The 18,585-nt window shown below is 41.3% G+C and overlaps 1 protein-coding gene across 5 annotated transcripts in view; it reads left to right on the top strand.

Moving 5' to 3' along the window:
• Nucleotides 1-18,585, top strand: part of ERBB4 (erb-b2 receptor tyrosine kinase 4) — a 799,874-nt gene that overhangs the window by 764,697 nt on the left and 16,592 nt on the right. For all 5 annotated transcript variants that reach the window (XM_083626464.1, XM_083626462.1, XM_083626465.1 and 2 more), the window contains 2 exons: nt 2,878-2,975; nt 12,469-12,639. In XM_083626464.1, the coding sequence (XP_083482590.1) occupies nt 2,878-2,975; nt 12,469-12,639 (269 nt within the window). The remainder of the gene's footprint in view (nt 1-2,877; nt 2,976-12,468; nt 12,640-18,585) is intronic.

Genomic DNA, 18,585 nt, shown 5'->3' with positions numbered 1-18,585 from the left:
CTTTATTTAGACTTCCTGCCAAATGATGACAGATTCCTCAAAAATTGCTGATGCTATCTTGGGTGGAAGAGGGTTGCTCTGAGATAAACTAGTGGCTGTTGCGGAGCAGAATATACTTATTAGTGATACTTTGTGCCCTCGGTCATGCAGCAGAGGAGAGCCAGCTATTTCCAGACAGCCTTCCTCTGAGCCAGCAAGAAGAAAGATAAGAGGAAACAAAATGCCATACTATGAAAAATCAAACATGTCTAGGTAGCAGCAGCCATAGTAATCAAGCAGGCTTTAGATGCGCAGATGTACTTCTGCAATGTAATCAACACTAACAAATGATGCGGGGGGGGGGGCAATAAAAAAGCTTGACAGGGATATCCAAGAGCTGTCATATTTAATAGCCATCCCATTTTATGCTTCTGGAAAGCTTGGCTTCCTCTCTACTGTATTTTTTTGAGATAAAGAATTCTCCATAGCATAATGGGGATCATAATAAATGGAACATGAGATGTAGATAGGATTAGAAACAATTGGGACCTACCCAGCCATTAGCAAACCAGTGTAGCTGCAAGTGGGGTTCAGAAGCTGTGTGATGTGTTGGATTTTCATAGTACTAGGACACCTGTAATGAGTGACAGTAGCCCCTACAGCTTACCCCACACAATCTGCATTATACTGTGCCATAAAGATGAGGCAGAGATGAATAAAATGCTGCATAGAACAGAATCGCCAGATAACTCAAGCAACTGAGTGAAACCTCAGACTCCGGGGAAGATTTGATTGCGTGTCAAGTACAGAGAAAATAAAAAATGAAAATAACAACACAAGGAAGTGTCTCAGAAAAGAAAAGGGATAGTTAAGATATGCACCATGTCATCTTGGAAGTGAGTATAATAGGACTCATTTCCTAGACTCCATTTCAAGCCTAGGTTTGGCACTGGAACTGCCTTTGTCACCCAGATTGATGGCCTTTCTCAAGAAAGAGAGAGGGAAAGTGTTAATTCCCCCTAACCTCCCAGTGACTTTTGATGCTATTGACCATGGTACCTCATAGTCTCTAACTTTTCCCAATCCAAATCCAGGACACCATGCCACCGCAACTCCACCATGCCACCTTGGCCTGCTGCTGCCACCGTCCCCCACCCCCCCCCACACCTGCAAGCACACTTATGCTGCCTTGGCCTACCTGCCGCCTTACCTTTGTCAGCTCACTGCCACTTGTGATGAGGCCAAGCCCTCCTGTGCCACAAGGCCTGCTGCGGCTGCTGATATACTTCTGGAAGTTGGCACCGCACTTTGCAGAGGCACGTCTGCAGCCATGACAGGCCTCAATGGAGGCCTTGAGGTGGCAGCAGACGGGGAGTTGGGACATTCGGGATTTAAAACGGAAGCTGAGGTGACTTCTGTTAATCTGGGATGTCCCGCTCAAAGCAGGACAGTTGGGAGGTACAATATGTACCTCCTTCGAACACCCAGGGAGGGCATTGAGAGTTGGAGGGCCCTGCTTTGCAATGGTTCTGCTCCTCCCTCTTGAGATGGTTTCAAAGAATGGGGATGGAAGTCTTCTACTTGACCCTATGGAAGCTGACCTGCAGAGTCCTGCAGGGTTTGATTGTGTCTTCCATGGAATTTAATATTGATATAAAGTTGGTGGTAATAGTCGTTGGGGAATTTTGAGCGAGGTGTGATCATTATGCAAGGGTCAACCATTTCTCTCTCTCTGTTCCATCTGAATTATGAGAAGCAATGCAGATGCTAAACTGCCATGTGGAAGTTGTAATAGACTGGAAGTGGGGCAATAATTGGAAACTGAATCCAGGCCAAGCCGTGGTGTTGTGTTTGTGGTTGGTTCTTGGGTCCAGTCTTTGGAGGGACACCCTGCTCTAATGGGGCTTTACTCCCCTTGAAGGAGCAGATGTGTACTCTTGAAGCCAACAGGTGGAAGTGCCTGTCCAAGCTCCAGCGGGCTTGCCTGCTCCAGCCTTTCTTGGGCAGAGATATAACCTGGCCACAGTTGTCCATGCTCTGGTAACTTCCAGACTGAACTTTGTAAGCATTCTGTGTGTGGCTCCCATTGAAAACAATTGAGAGATTGCAACTGGTGCAAAATACAGTGGCCAAGATCCTTTGGGGCACTGCCACAGTCACATATAATACCTATTCCGAAAGGACTGTGCTGGTTGCCAATCACCTTCGGGATACTTATGGTGACATATAAAGCCCTAAATGACTTGAAGTCCAAATATCTGAAGGAATGTCTCCTGCCATTGCATTAAGATGTGCAGAGGAGGCCCTACTTCGTATCCTTTTGCCAAATAATGTCTGTATTGTGTGGGTGCTTGGGATGTCCTTCTCTGTTCTATCACCAAGCGTATGGAATGACACACACCCCATCCATGATGTGTGTCATGCTCCAATGTTATTGACAGGTAAAGACAGATCTTTGTCCAGTGAAGCAAAGTGCATTGTGGATTGAGTGTGTGTTTTACTAAATTATTACCATGTGAATCTTATCTGTGATTAACATGTTTAGCTGGTCAATATTATTTTATCTATTTTTGAACACGGTTCATTTTTATTATTTACTCTAAATGTAAAGGGCAGGTTATAAGTACCATAAGTAAAGAGTAAATATGCTTAAGATTTCTGCTCTTAATAAGTAAGCTTAAACCATGATATGGAACAAATATTTAGGAAATGAGAATGTAAGGTGTACTGAGTACAGTAAAGAATAAAAAGCCATAATATAGCCCATAATATAGCCAACTTCAGCTGGGTGGTGCCTTGAGTTTATACCTCCTCTTAAGGACTGAACTGTTTATGAAAAGCCATACATTGCTTGTTATTAACAAGAAGCATTTTTCCTCTCATTGTATCTGGCCTTAGGTTGGATGATTGATGCTGACAGTCGGCCTAAGTTCAAGGAATTGGCTGCTGAATTTTCTAGAATGGCTCGAGATCCTCAGAGATACCTGGTCATCCAGGTGAGCAGCTCTGCAGTAGACTTTCTCTCTGAATGGGCTTTCATAAGATCATTTTAAAGGTTACACAAGGATGAGCTCTTTTTTTACTATCAAGTAAACATTCGCAAGTGTACCACTACTATTCCTGGTTTCTGACTAATGTTCCTGTATAATGCATGAGTTTTCCAACAGAGTTATGTCACAAATACATTTTGGAGAGTTGTGTAATCGCGTAATCTTGGTATTTTAAATTTTTTAATCTGCTAAGGATGTGCAAAGTTGTCCTTAGTAATTTTGGTAGTCAAATTAGGGATGGGCGAATCAGTCTATTTCCTGCCCATGTCATTTTCTGCTATAATATGCATTAATCCATTTTTTTAAAGGCACCAATATCAAATTGCATATTTTCTCATATATATATATATATAGAGAGAGAGAGAGTTTTCAAAAATCAAAATGCACATTAGGTAGTATGAAAACTTGTTAGATAACTAAATCCCAGTCTCATAATAAATCTGGGAGGTGAAGATTAGGTCGATTCATATCAGAATTCACAAATACTGAAGTTCTCAGACATCCCTAAATCTAATGAAAAACTCCTTTTGAGTTTCACTGAAATTCCTCAGGCAAAATCCAGTAGGTAGCCTATGGGTGTACAAAAGTAGAGATGGACAAATTGGTTTAAATTTTGCATGTGACTGATACAAAGACCATTCTGTCCTATTTGTCCTTGAATGTATGGATTCTTTTTGAATCGACACCACCATTATCTGAACCACCATTTACAACGTGGTCCAATGGATGCCTTTCAAAATATTATTTATTCTTTACAGGGTCCAGCCACTTGTGACTAGCTAACTAAAACGCACAGCTGCTGCTGTGCAGATTGAAATAGAACTAGAAATGGTCCTTTGCGGTACATGGTGATGGGGACATTGAGTGAGTGGAGTGGGGGCACACATGGCTGCCCCCATTGCTAGATCACACAGAGGTGCTGCATCTTCCATCCAAGAAGAAATCGCGATAATTTCAAAGGGCAATGTTCTATGGTGTCTTTCTGCAGAAGGAAGAAACCCTTCAGAGGAAGAGGAAGGAGGGCAGTTTTCAGCATTGTGTCTCTCCCCTCCAGTCCCTCAGTGCTCCCCTTGCAAATCTGCTTCAGAGGGTCCCCAAGATGTTTTGCCTCTAAAGAAATCCCAGAGTCTCTCTGAAATTCATTTTAAGGGAGAGTCTGTTTTTTTTTATAAAATATTTTATTAAGATTTTACAAAAACATAGGTTTACAAAATACAAAAAAGACATATAAAAAGAAAAAGATACATAAAAAAGAAAAAAGAAAAAGAAAAATACAAAAAACGAATAGATTAAAAAAAATTAAAAACAAATCCATTTTTGTTACTTTAAACTCATTAGCTTGTTTCCTTGACCTCCTCACACCTCCCCTTTTTGTATTCCCATTTAAATAATCAAATCAGCAAATCCTTACCCTCTTTCGTTTATCTTAACTCTATATCTTAACATATTATAACTCTATATTTTCACCCATTATCAATTCATTTTTGCATATTCTTATTAACTTTGTTGCTAATGCCACTTATTTTCAATCCAACATCATTTTAACATTCATTAATTTTACAGTGTTTCTGCAGATAGTCTTTAAATTTCTTCCAATCTTCTTCCACCAACTCTTCTCCCAGGTCTCGGATTCTGCCAGTCATTTCCGCCAATTCCATATAGTCCATCACCTTCATCTGCCACTCTTCCAGGGTGGGTAAATCTTGTGTCTTCCAATACTTTGCAATACGTATTCTTGCTGCTGTTGTTGCATACATGAAGAAAGTTCTATCCTTCTTTAGCACCAATTGTCCGACTATGCCCAGGAGAAAGGCCTCTGGTTTCTTCAGAAAGGTATATTTAAATACCTTTTCCATTTCATTATAGATCATCTCCCAGAAAGCCTTAATCTTTGGGCATGTCCACCAAAGGTGAAAGAATGTACATTTCCAACATTTGTTATCGGGCAAATGATATATTTTTGCAAGCTTGACTGGTGTCATATACCACCTGTATATCATTTTCATAATATTCTCTCTTAAGGCATTACATGCCGTAAATTTCATACCGGTGGTCCACAACTGTTCCCAGTCAGCAAACATAATGTTATGACCAATATCTTGTGCCCATTTGATCATAGCAGATTTAACCGTTTCGTCCTGCGTATTCCATTTTAACAGCAAGTTATACATTCTTGAAAGTATCTTAGTTTTGGGATCTAACAGTTCTGTTTCCAATTTTGATTTTTCCACCTGGAAGCCAATTTTTTTGTCCAAATTATAGGCCTCTCTTATTTGATAATAATGAAGCCAATCTCGCACTTTATCTTTTAATTTCTCAAAACTCTGCAATTTCAATTTATCTCCTTCTTGTTCCAATATTTCCCAATATTTCAGCCATTTGGCCTCCATATTGAGCTTTTTCTGAGCCTTCGCTTCCATTGGTGACAACCACCTTGGGGTTTTATTTTCCAGTAAGTCTTTGTATCTTATCCAGACATTGAACAATGCTTTCCTGACAATATGGTTTTTAAATGCTTTATGTGCTTTAACCTTGTCGTACCACAGATATGCATGCCACCCAAAAACGTTGTTAAAACCTTCTAGGTCCAAAATGTCTGTGTTCTCAAGAAGCAGCCAGTCTTTCAACCAGCAGAATGCTGCTGATTCATAGTAAAGTTTAAGGTCTGGCAGAGCAAATCCGCCTCTTTCCTTTGCATCAGTTAATATTTTAAATTTTATTCTGGGCTTCTTGCCCTGCCAGACAAATCTAGAAATGTCTCTCTGCCACTTCTTGAAACAGTCCATCTTGTCCAAAATTTGCAATGATTGAAACGGAAATAACATTTTTGGCAATACATTCATCTTTATAGCTGCAATTCGACCCAACAGGAAAAGCTTCAAATTTGACCATATTTCTAGGTCTTTTTTCACTTCTGTCCAACATTTCTCATAGTTATCTTTAAATAAGTTTAAGTTCTTAGCAGTCATATTAACCCCCATATATTTTACTTTCTTAACTAATGTTAAACTTGTCTCCTTCTGAAACCTCTCTTTCTCAATCGGTGTAAAATTTTTCTCAAGAACTTTAGTTTTTGACTTATTCAACTTAAATCCTGCCACATGACCAAATTCTTGAATCAATTCTAATACTCTTTTCGTACTAGATTCTGGCTCCTGTAATGTCAAAACTAGGTCATCTGCAAAAGCTTTCAATTTGTATTGTTTGGCTCCGACCTGGATACCTTTAATCAGACGGTCCCTTCTAATCATATTTAACAAAACCTCCAGGACCGAAATAAAAAGCAATGGGAAAATTGGGCAGCCTTGTCGTGTCCCTTTCTCTATCTTAAATTCCTCTGTCATCACATTATTGTTCTGAGTAAATTGCACTTATACCATTTTCAAACCCTTGACCCACCCCCATCCCCTGAAGATTTTTCTTCATAAAATTCCAAGAAATATTGTCAAAGGCTTTCTCCGCATCTATAAAAATTAAAACTGCTTTGGTATTAATGTTCACTTGCAACTTCTCCAAAATGTTAATTATGTTCCTCGTGTTGTCAGACAAGTGTCTACCTGGGAGAAAGCCAGCTTGGTCCTTATGTATCTCTTCCACTAATACTTTTTTTAATCTATTAGCCAAAATATCAGCAAAAATTTTGTAATCCACATTAAGCAGGGATATGGGGCGGTAGTTCTTAAGTTGTGTCTTTTCATACTCCGTTTTCGGTATAAGTGTAATGTAGGCTTCCTTCCATGACTCTGGCGCTTTTTTCCCCTCCAAAATTTCATTACAAACCTCCTTTAATGGCTGAATTAAGTAATCTTTCAAAGATCTATAGTATTTTGAGGTTAAGCCATCCGGCCCTGGAGATTTACCCAACTGCATATTCTGAATGGCACCTTCTACCTCCTGTTCTGTAATTTTGTAGTTCAACATTATCTTATTTTCTTGAGAGATTTTTTGTAATCCATTTGTTTTTAAAAATTGGTCTATATGAAACTCTTTCTGTGGCCCTTGTGTATATAATTCTTTAAAATACCTCTGGAAGCATTTTCTAATTTCCACTGGATTCTGAATGTTCTTTCCTTCCACTTCCAAATTAGTGATAGTATTGAGCTTTTGTCTTTTTTTCATTTGCCAAGCTAACAATTTTCCACGTTTATTAGCCGATTCAAATGTCTTTTGTCTCATTTGTTTAATTTTCCATTCAATTTCCTGGTTCATCATCTTCATATATTGCACTTGATGTAACTTTATATCTCTCAGAATCTCTTGTGACTTTGGTTTCGTTCTTAGTTTCTTCTCAACCTCTTTTATTTTTTCCAAAATTTTATCTTTTTTTTTTCATTTTAGGCTCTCTTCTTTATTGTACTCTGTTGGATCAGAAACCCCCTCATAACTGCTTTACTTGCATCCCAGATTATTCTTTTTTCAATACTAGTATTCAAGTTTATCTCAAAATAGTCTCTCAAGGTTTTTTGGGCCTTCTTAACAACCTCTTGGTCTCTAAATAAGGTGTCATTCATCCTCCATCTGAAGGAACCGATTGGTGTTAGTTTCATCTCCATTTTCACAGCATTATGGTCGGAGCAAGTTTTTGGGCAAATTTCCACTTTTCGAGTCTTAGGTGCCAGTCCTCTAGTTATCCATATTTGGTCAATTCTAGTCCATGTCATTTTGGCTTCAGAGAAGAATGTTCCCTCTCTTCCTAAGGGGTTTTTAGTTCTCCAAATATCAATCAAGTCCATATTGTCAGTCAGTTCAAAAAAGGTTTTTGGTAGTCTGCCATCTTTAGTTACAATCTGTCTCTGCGACTTGTCCATATTTGTAGATATCACTCCATTCATATCTCCCATCATAATAATGTTATAGTCCATGTAGTCTAACAATGTCTCATGCAATTTCTTAAAAAATTCAGATTTCCCCTCATTTGGTGCATAAACTCCTACTATTAAAAATTTTTCTCCTTGTGATTGAATTTCGATTGCCACAAATCTTCCTTGATCATCTTTAAAAACAAATTTCGGTGATAGGCTCTCTTTGGCATAGATTACAACTCCTCTCTTTTTGACCTTATCCGATGAAATAAACTCTTGACCCAATCTTTTATTAATCAATACTTTCCTGTGTAGCCGTATCACATGTGTTTCCTGTAAACAAATTAAGTCCAACTGTTCCTTTTTCAATAAATGAAAAACTTTCCTCCTCTTCTCCGGGGAATTAAATCCATGAATGTTCCAACTTAGCAATTGTAGAGACATTGCGATTATTCTACTTTCCTCCAACTGCTCCCAGTAATTCCTCTTGTTCTGACGGTGGTATCACTTTTGCTGGTTTGTCCAATCCCAAAGATGGTGGTGCTATGTCCAATACTCCTGGTTTTAAGGCTCTTGACTCTTCTAAAGCTTCTTTCTGCAGATCTTCTTCGTGGTCTCTCAGAAATTTTCCCTTGTCTTCCACTGATCTTATTTTAAATTTTTTCCCTTTAAATGTAAAGGATAGCCCCTGGGGGAATTCCCACCTAAAAACAATTCTGTTTCTTCTCAGCAGGGCCACCAAGTCTCCGTAGTTAGTTCTAAGATCCAGTAAATATTTCGGAATATCCTTAAAAATCTCCACTCTTGAATCGTTTATTTCCAAGCTTTTCTGGTAGTGCAGACTCAGTATTTTATCTCTCTCTTCTTTCATTCGGAGGGTGACCAAACAGTCTCTCACCCTGTTTTTTCTCCCTCCTCTTCCAAGTCTGAAAGCACTCACTATCTTGAAGTCTTGATTAGCATCCAGATTCCAAAATTCTGCAAATTCCTGCTCAAGGTAGTCACATAAGTTATCTTTTTCCAATTCCGGTACTGCCCTGATCCTCAAATTAGTCTGTTTCTCCCTCAGTTCTATCATAGGCAGAAGCGACTGATGGTCCACGAGCTGTTTATGCATCGGTTTTATTTCTTCCTCTACTGCCGCTGCTTTTTCTTTTGCTTCCTCAGCTGTCTTTCGATTAGAGGCAGATTCTTGCAACAATTTTTCAATAGATTCTGTATTGGAATTCACCTTCTGTCCCAAGCTATTAATGCTAACAGTATTCTGGTCAATTTTAGTTGTTTGTTCAGTAACTTGTTTACTTAAACTTTCCAATTTTTCAAAAATTTTGTTTAGTACCAAAGTAAATCCCTCTTCTGAGGCCATTCCTTTTAGCCCAGCTTGTGCAGTATCTTCCCCCTGTGTCGCAGGAGGGCCAGGAACAGATGGTCTACGCTGCTGGGATGCTGCACTAGGCTGCTGCACTCTAACCTTGCCGGATCTTGTTGTTTTTTCATTCATCACCCTTTGTCTATGAGTCAAGGTCAATCCCACGGTAAAAGCTTGCAATGGAAATTCCCCAGAGTTAAAAGTTAAGAGTGGAAAAATCCCCCAGCTGGGTGTATAGCTCCAATGTTCCTCTAGGGGGACACTGTAGCAGTCATTAATGTTACAATAAACTGTCTTTTCCAACTTTCCAAAGTCCCCCTCAGCAAAGCAGGCAACAGTTTCAAATCCAAAGAAGACCTTTAACAAATATCTCCTTTGCAGAGTTAACCATTAAAAAGTTACATTGTCCATAAGTAGTGCGAATCTCAGTGCAACAATTCTAACGATCCTTGCAGTCCGTTCCCAGGAATTAGGTGGTGGTCTCTATTCCCTTTTCCTTTCTTTTGCAGGCAAAAAAGTCACTTTCCCCTCCTCCCCCCCCTCTCCTGCAACCTGGGGAGGGAGTTCTTTTGCTTTGATGTTCAGATTTGGAACTTTGAAGCACCGCTCTCCAGGTATTAGCTCAGAGCGTCTTTGCTTTGATCTGTATACAGAAAGGAAGGCGGACTTCCTGTTTACACCTTCCCGCTTCAGTGCTGAATCAATCCCTTTTTTCTCCTTTTAATCCCAGATCTTAAGCTTCACCTACTCACGGGTAGTTGTTTAGCAGCCAAATTGTCACAGGAAAAAGGTCAGTGCTCTCCGGCAACAGCTGTGCGGCTTCACCCCACGGAAAGAGCAATTGACTCTCAGCACCGCGCCAAGCTCCCGTTATGCTCCGGAGCCCCTTGTGGGGTTCCTTCACAAATCCGGGGGCGCTTAAGGTGCCCGCCGAGTCCCACGTTCACAGGCTTCTCCTGCCTGTGATTTTCGAAAGGGTCTCCGCTTCGCCGTAGCGGATAGACCCGATTTCCGCGGAGCTTCTCCCTCCAGACTAGAAGGAGACCGCCATTGCCGTTGGCGCCGCCTCTGGAAGACCCATTTTAAGGGAGAGTCTGAATGCAACTAGTTTCACACGCCTGCACTTAAGATACTCACTGGAGTAGTGTGTGGTCCTTTGCTTGCACATGGAGAGATCACCATAAGGCTCAACAGAGTCCTGTTTCACTGCAACAGCCCATTCCAGAGAATGACAACTCTTGTCAAGTTATGAGTTTCCTGGAGTTCAAGTAACTTGACAGACCAGTGGCAGAGGAGCAAGATGGATGTGGAAATGGCCTCCAGTGCCCTGGACTCCCATGGAATGTGACAGGGGCGGAGGAAGAAAGAGGACTCTAATTCTAGATGGACTGGGAAATCTGTGGTCTGTTTTGTCATGCATGATCTTGTTGAGATTCCTGTATTGCAGGGGGTTGGACTAGATGACCCCCAGGGTCCCTTCCAGCTCTACAATTCTCTGATTCTGTGTTGCTGGACCACAACTCCCATCATCCTTGACCATTGGCCATGCTGCCTGGGGCTGATGGGAGTTGGTGTCCAGCAACCTCTGGCCTGCCACAGGTTTTCCATTCCTGGCTTATAGGGATCTCTGCCTGTACTGGCTCTCCTCCCTTCCCCTCATTCAGCTAAAGAGCTGTATATAGAGAGAAAATATTTTCCCCATCACCATTTGTGTGATTATGTTATTACAAGGCAGAACAACAAGTATAAAATGACATTTCAGTTATATTATTTATTTTACTTCAAACCCAAACCCTTTTTACATTTTCATTTAGCATCTGCTCTATAAGTGATTTCTTTTTAAAAAAAGAATATATACCAAATTCTCTTATTAAGATGAATGGAAAAAAGGAGTGCTTTTCCCCTTTCTTAAAAACTGAATGCAGCTATTTAAAAAAACCAGCACCTTAATATTCAGTTTCCATGCTCAAGAGAGCCTTTTTAAGTACTGTAGTAATTACTCAGATAGAGGTAAAATGGATTGATTCTTTTTTGCTCATTTGGGGGCTTCTTTGGCCAGTGTTTGCACAAAGTGGCTTGAACTGAGGCACTGAGAAAAAGAGTTAAAATGTGTCAAGAAATATTGCCAACTTGAACAACGTCAGCTGTTGCCTCAAGTGACATTGCCTACCATGTTTCCCAGAGTGTCAGGCTTCTGTTCCTGCAAAGGCCAGTGTTGAGAAGGAAGTCTGGGTGGAGCACCGCAACCAGGAGCAGACGAATGTGACAACCTCAACAGCCCCCCCCCCAGCCCCTGATCCCCTGATCCTTTCACCTGGAGATGGCAGCAATAGAGCATCAGGCCTGCTTGCAGTGAGCTATGGATTTGTGCAAGCGACTAAGCACCGTCTGCATCTAGAGAGACTTAAGTAGTGTACCCAAAGGAATACCTCTTCCCATATCAACCCTGGGTTAAGACCCTGGGTTAAGATCTCCTTTATCAGCCAATATGCTACATAACAGCAAAGGTGAGGGCTATCCCATCATCAGCACCTCAACCCCAGGAAAAGAGGTTCCACCCAGGCATTTAAAATTCTTCTGAATTTCAGTTTTGTTTGTAAGGATTTTAGTTGTTAATAGTAGTAGTGTGTGTGTGCACAAAACTGAAAAGGGGTGATACATAAATGTTTTAATTAAATAAAATATAGGGATAATAATACTAACTTACCTTAGAGGGTAAGGTACCTTAGAGGGTTGATGATTTTTAGTGCTAAACAAAATTGCTAAAGAAATGATGGTGATGGTGGTGATTATAACAGAATAAGGATATTATGAAAATTATTTCTGTCTATCTCTGTCTACAATCATTTTAACTTCAGTAACACAAACATTTCACAAAAATAAGTCAAAGCTTGTCAAAAGCAGATGGCCTGGGTCATCCTTCACCCCCAAATAGCACCATTATAGGAATGTAGAAATAATAATAATAATGGGGCTTTTGTTTGACTGATAACAGTTATTACACTTCTGTCATCATATTCCCAAGTTTTGACCAAGAATAATTTCCTTCTTTATTTAGTTTTAAAGAGCCGTTCAGAAAATGTGTAAAGGACAATAGAATTTGATTGGAGAAAATATGAGAGCATAATGCACTTGTATAATAATGGAGGGCAACAAGAATAACTAGACAGATAAGAGTCTATAGCTATAACAGAAAGATTATTGGTAAGGCGAAATAACCAAAGGATGATCCCCCCCCCCTTATTCTCCATCAATGTACCATATCTAGGGTGACGATCGCATGAAACTCCCAAGCCCAAATGACAGCAAGTTTTTCCAGAATCTTCTGGATGAGGGAGACCTGGAAGACATGATGGATGCTGAAGAATACCTAGTTCCTCAGGCATTTAACATTCCTCCACCCATCTATACATCCAGGGCAAGAATGGACTCCAACAGGGTAAGAGCAAACAATGATGTTAAACCAGAATCAAATGCACACAAAGCCAACTGGCAAAGTCATCCACAGGCTCAGTTTAAATATCACGTTCAATGAAGCCCACATTTCCCTAGGAAATGGAAGCACAAAGGGAACTCATGATTAATGCTAGTATTATTTATTTGTCTTGTTAGAAGCTTACTTCAAAAAGTCTCTAAGCGACTTGTAGGAAGGTTCAGAGCAAGAAAGGCGCAACATACAAAGCAACACATTTTAATAAAGTGGTTCCAACAACCCATAAACAGCTTACTCCTGAGTAGGTGGGTGTACGGCTGCAGCCTCAGGAAGACACTTCATAGCTGTTTCACAGAAGCGTGGAGAGATGGCTGATGAACATGGCTCACATTGACACAGACATTCAGCTAAGATCGACCCACTGACCTTCGGACCTGGATGTGCCAGTAGCACGTCATCCTGCCTGCCTGCAAGGACACTAAATGCATTCATGAGTTCAGCTAGCTCTCTCCATATAAGCATTTGTATCTGTTTTAACCAGGTGTATATTTTCCTTGATACAAAGGGTCAAATTCAACATGGCACTAAATTTTTATTATTTTTATTTATTTAAATGAAAACCAATATAAAATGAAAACAAAACCACAAAATACTGGTATAAATACAAAGCTGTTTGACAGACCTCACCCACTAAAAGGGGCCAAGGGTCTAAGTGGCCTGGGATGGTGCCCAGCATGCCTCCCTGGGGAGAGCATTCCATCAGCGGAGAGCCACCACTGAAAAGGCCCAGCCTCCAGACCTCCCTTGGAGAGGGCATATGGTGAAAGACCTCAGATGATGATCACAAGGTCCAGGCTGGTTCAAATGGGGACAGGAGGTATTGAGGTCCAGAGCCACCTAGAACTTTATAGTGAGAGCCAGTGTGGTGTAGTGGTTAAGAGCGGTAGTCTCGTAATCTGGGGAACCGGGTTCGCGTCTCCGCTCCTCCACCTGCAGCTGTTGGGTGACCTTGGGCCAGTCACACTTGAAGTCTCTCAGCCCCACTCACCTCACAGAGTGTTTGTTGTGGGGGAGGAAGGGAAAGGAGAATGTTAGCCGCTTTGAGACTCCTGAAGGGGAGTGAAAGGTGGGATATCAAATCCAAACTCTTCTTATAGGTCAAAGCCAGCACTTCGAATAGGTCTTGGAAACTAATTGGTAGCCAGGGCACTCATGCCAGAATTGCTTTTATATATCGAGGACAGTGTCTTGTTGGGAATCTGTGCATCAAATTCTTTCCCAACTGTAGTTAGTTTCTGAACTATATTCAAAGGCAGCCCTATGTATAACATGTTGCCTAGATGTTACCAGGGCTAGAGAACAAAATTATTTAGCTGAAAACAATCCAAAGTAATAATTTGCACAAATGTATTGTGAGCAAGCCACTGAAAGGTAAGTATGCTTTAATCATGATGGTTTAAGTGGCATTAACTTCATGTTTAACTGGGAGTACAACAGAGCAGCTTCTCCACTGATGCAGGAGGTCCCACTGCCAGCACTTGCCCAATACACTCAAGGAAGACACTCAAGTGGGCATTCTGCACTCCTTGTTAGGTGGGCTCAGAGGAGTTTATTGGGCAGTGGTTTGCAAACTGGTATTGATATGTTCCTGGAAGCGTGTCTGTAGAGCGTTCATGGTTGCCTCATGGGGGAAGGGGGGCTCCATTGCTGGTTTCCCTAACTGAAATACAGTTGGCTGTGGATTGAGAAAGAAGCTCTTTCAGCAATGCAGTTTAGGACCATTTGGAAGATAAAGAGGAGTAAAGAGGCAGTTTTGAGCAGTTGGATGGAGGAGAGCTGAATAGGATCCTTCTATGGAGCCCTGTTTGCATGTGGGGGCTGGAAGGCAGGTGCTGTCTCCCCTGAAGCTCCTTCAAAACCAGAGGGGAGGATTAGCAGAAAGATGGGCTGGCCCTACACCCCTTGGGGTCAGACCTAGTGTACTTTTGGCTCCGTGTCTCTTCACCACTAATACAATAGGATTACTATTATATATTTATTTATACCCCGCCTGTTTTCCTTGATGGGACTCAAGTCAGCTTAAAGATAAAAATAAGAACTGCTAAAAGCATAGAAAAAAATTAGCAAACAATTAAGCATTGATAGAATTAAAACTATATACATATACAAAATCTGTTTTAAACATACAAACAATTACAATAAAAACAGCACGGCCTCTTCATTAAAAGCAGTCCGTTCTCAAAAGCCTGTTGGAACAAGGAAACTGGAAGGACAACAAGGAGGAAGGAGTCAGTCTAGCTTCTCTAGGGAGGGAGTGCCAAAGTTTGGGCATAGCCACCGAGAAGGCCCTCTCCCTCCCCAACCTGCCATGAGGTCCTCAGAAGGAAAAAGTTGTCCACCTCTCAGCTAAGGCCCCAAGTAGCAGGGCTCAGAAAGGGCCAGCCATAGAAAGCAGTAAGTACTGAGCTAGAAGGAGCCAATGGTCTGGCTTCCTGTGTTCATAAAAGTCCCTTTTAGAATAACATACACTTTCAGAATTAAATAACTGGTGGTTGTAGCACGTATACACAAAACAAGTGAAATGCATTTAAAACTCAGTCCACATGTTTCCCCTGAAATTCTGTTTCCTTTTGGTAACTTGGATATACCCTTGTTTGCTCTAATGAACATTAACATTAAATGGGCCCATTATAATTGGCGCTATTATCATGAATGGTGAATAAATTGATGCAGCTTAAGCAGTTTATGTTCATTGTTACTGGAAAATTAAATTTTATGGCAAAGTTTCTGTGCTCTTTAGTAAGGTAGGCATGGAAAGTTGACATCTAAAGGGTCTGGAACTCTTTCCTAGAGATTAATTTTTTTATCTAAAATAGGAATAAAAATGAATGTCTCATTAAACTATCCCCTTAGTTGAATGGATTTTTTAAAAAAGAAACAAAAAGAAGGAATTTCTTTGCCAATGCTGGCACCAGGATTTGGGGGGCTCTTAAGTCCTTATCTCCCTGAGTCCCATTAGCTTGAATGAAGGACACATAGAGCATGATCTCGTGGCCCCTCTGGCCTTGTTCTGTCCTCCGTGCAAAGGCCTTTTTGGCTGGTCTCTGAGCCACAACAAATTCCTGCCCCTTCCACTCTCTGGTGCCAGCCTTCTTCCTGCTCTTTGTACATGGAACAAATCCCACTTATTGGGTGTGAAGCAGAGAATAAAACTCTAAGTTAGAGAGAAAGTGCTATGATGAGGTATTGTGGTCGTGGTAGTCTTTCCTGTTGATTGTAATTTTGATGATTGTTTTTCATGCTTTGCATGCAGAAGGACCCAGGTTCAAATCATGGGGTTACCAGTTATAAGCATCTCAGGTAGCAGGTGATGTGGGAAGCCTTTGCCTGGGACCCTGGAGCACTGCTGCCAGTCACTGTAGACAGTCCGGGATAGATGGACAAATAGCCTGGTTTAAGGCAGCTTCCAATCTTCCTATTTTAAGTTGTTAAGCATTAGAGGGCAGTAGATGTGAAGGTCTGACAAGGGCTGCACTGTCTAAGTAACCTCTTACTTAGAGTCAGTTCTGTCAGGTTGCCTCTTGATAGCTGCTTTTCAGTTTAACTAGAGTTAGCAAACTGTAGGTCTAAAATTCTAATTTATTTTTCTTAATGCTCTCACTCTTGAACTGGATAGAGCTACTCACAAGCCCACATAATCAACAAATCAGCAACTTCAAGGACAAACCAGCACTGACAAGAACAGGCTGACTAGAGCCTTTCTACCCGAAGGGCTTGGTTTTTTTTACTTGCTTTTTTATTTGCTTTTTTAAAAAAAAAAAAAGTTAAAGCCTTCAAAAATGTGATCCTCCATCTTATCACCTTAGGATTCTAGTTGAAGGGCCATGGTTTAGCAGTAGAACATATGCTTTGTGTGTAAAGGATTCCATGCACTGTGATGTTGTTTCTAAAGTGTAAGGCGCTGTATATATTCATTTAAAATCCCAAGTTCAGTCCACGACATCTCCAGGTAGTGCGAGGAAAGATCCCTGTCTCACAGCCTGGGGAGCCACAGCCAGACTGTGTGTCAACTATGCAGTGCTGGGCTAGACAGACCGATGGTCTGAGTTGTAGAAGGCAGCATCCAGACTCCCCTCAAACCCTGACACCTACGAGGCCCAGGCAATCTGCATGAGAGCAGGAGGTTTATTACAGGCCCACTGTGATGACTACTTTGATAGCACACGCGGCGGAAATGCATGTGTGAGCAGTATATAGTACAAGCCACAAACCAGCACAATGTTGTGGGTTTCCTTCCTGAAGAGAAAAATGGCATGGTCTGAATTGGTCTAAACAATCTGGTGTGAGAAGAACTGGGGTGTGTGGGGGGGGTGTAAGTATAATACATAATCATATATAATCTATATAAAGGAGCCATATATATTTTTACTGCAATGCTATGGAGGAAAATATTTTTTTGCTAAAACCCAGGAGACTGCCTTCCTCATTATTCCCTGTTTTTCTTAAGGAATAATCAGTGATAGTATAGGAAACAAAGGCAGGGGCCCAAGGGTGAAAATAACATTTAGATTTAAAATGTTAATGATTATTTTCTCTCCAAATCTTTCTTTCATTCTTTTTTGTAAAGTAATATTACCAGTAGATTCCCCAAACTCTTCTAACATCTGAAAAATAGAAAATCTCATCAAGGCAACCATTCTTTCCTTTAAGAGGCCAGGAGTGCCCGTTTATGGGTTTCTTTAACCACCCCCCCAACAACTGTAATAAAATTGGGGAGATTATAATCAACTTTCTATTCACATGTCTAGGCTGGCTTCTCGCAGCCCCCCCCCCCCCTGCAGATCCATCTCTAAGAGCTCCCCTGTTCAGGCCAGTCAACATGCTGTAATGATTGCTGCGCTAAAGGCTTTGGAGAAGATGTGCTCTATTTCATTCTCAATGAGGGCTGATGGCTTTTGAGAGGCTCAGAATATCCTTTGATTACTGTGTAAAGTAGACTGGGGAAAAAACAGGGAAAGGAGGGAAGGGGCAGGTGAAATGCGTTCATCAAGCCTTTTTTGTGCTTCCAACCCATCTCCTCCTTGCAGCACATCACAAACATGTTACCTTTTTGATTCCCTCTTGAGGAATTTCCCCCCACTCTAAAGTTCAGAACTCCAATCCTACTGCAGTATCACACAGAGCTTGGTTTCACTGCCAACTCCAGGGCCTAAAAATATAGGAGCCTGGCAATGTATGGCCCTTGAGATATCACAAGGCTTTTCGTTTTGTTTTAAATTTAGACAGGATGGGAGGATCAGAGAGGCAGTGTGAAGCAGTTGTTCTCAAACTTTTTTCCTCTGGGCTACACTTTCAGAATAAAAATTTACTCATGCCACATTAAAAAAATAATAATAATGCAAGGGATTATGCAAACTGGAATAGGATGTGAGGGGGTGCAAAAGAGTGGGAGTGTCACTGTAGCAGAATCTCCAACCATAAATATCCAATCCAGTAGACTCCCAGCAGTAAAGGAATATCACTGTCAAGAGTGATCGTAGCCGCAGGCCTACCAGTGGCATTCATGGAGACCCCAAGAGCCAAGAATATGACATCCAAGTCATATACTTCCATGCTGAGGATGTCCACACAGTAGCCAGGCCCAGAATTAATTAATTCTTCCATTTATATTCCATCTGCCTTCCAAGGACCTCAAGGCAGCAGACGCTATTCTTCGCCCTATTTGAACCTAGTTCTACCCAGTTCTCGCTTCCCTGAAACTCTTCGGTAACTCTCATTCCCATGCGTAGGAGTGGCAAATCACCCCTGTGACATCTTTCTGCTCCCCTTGCATGCAGGATTACAGCCCTGCAGCAGCAAAGGAAACCACACACCCCTCACCAGCATGCACAGGCCCAGACAACTGGCGTCAGTCACCCTAGGACCTGAATCTTCTGGCCCCACAAACAACCT

Source organism: Podarcis filfolensis, assembly GCF_964270895.1.
Source record: "Podarcis filfolensis genome assembly, chromosome: 1".
Lineage (NCBI taxonomy): Eukaryota > Metazoa > Chordata > Lepidosauria > Squamata > Lacertidae > Podarcis > Podarcis filfolensis.
The sequence above is the reverse complement of the archived record's forward strand: the minus strand, read 5'-3'. Positions and strand labels throughout refer to the sequence as shown.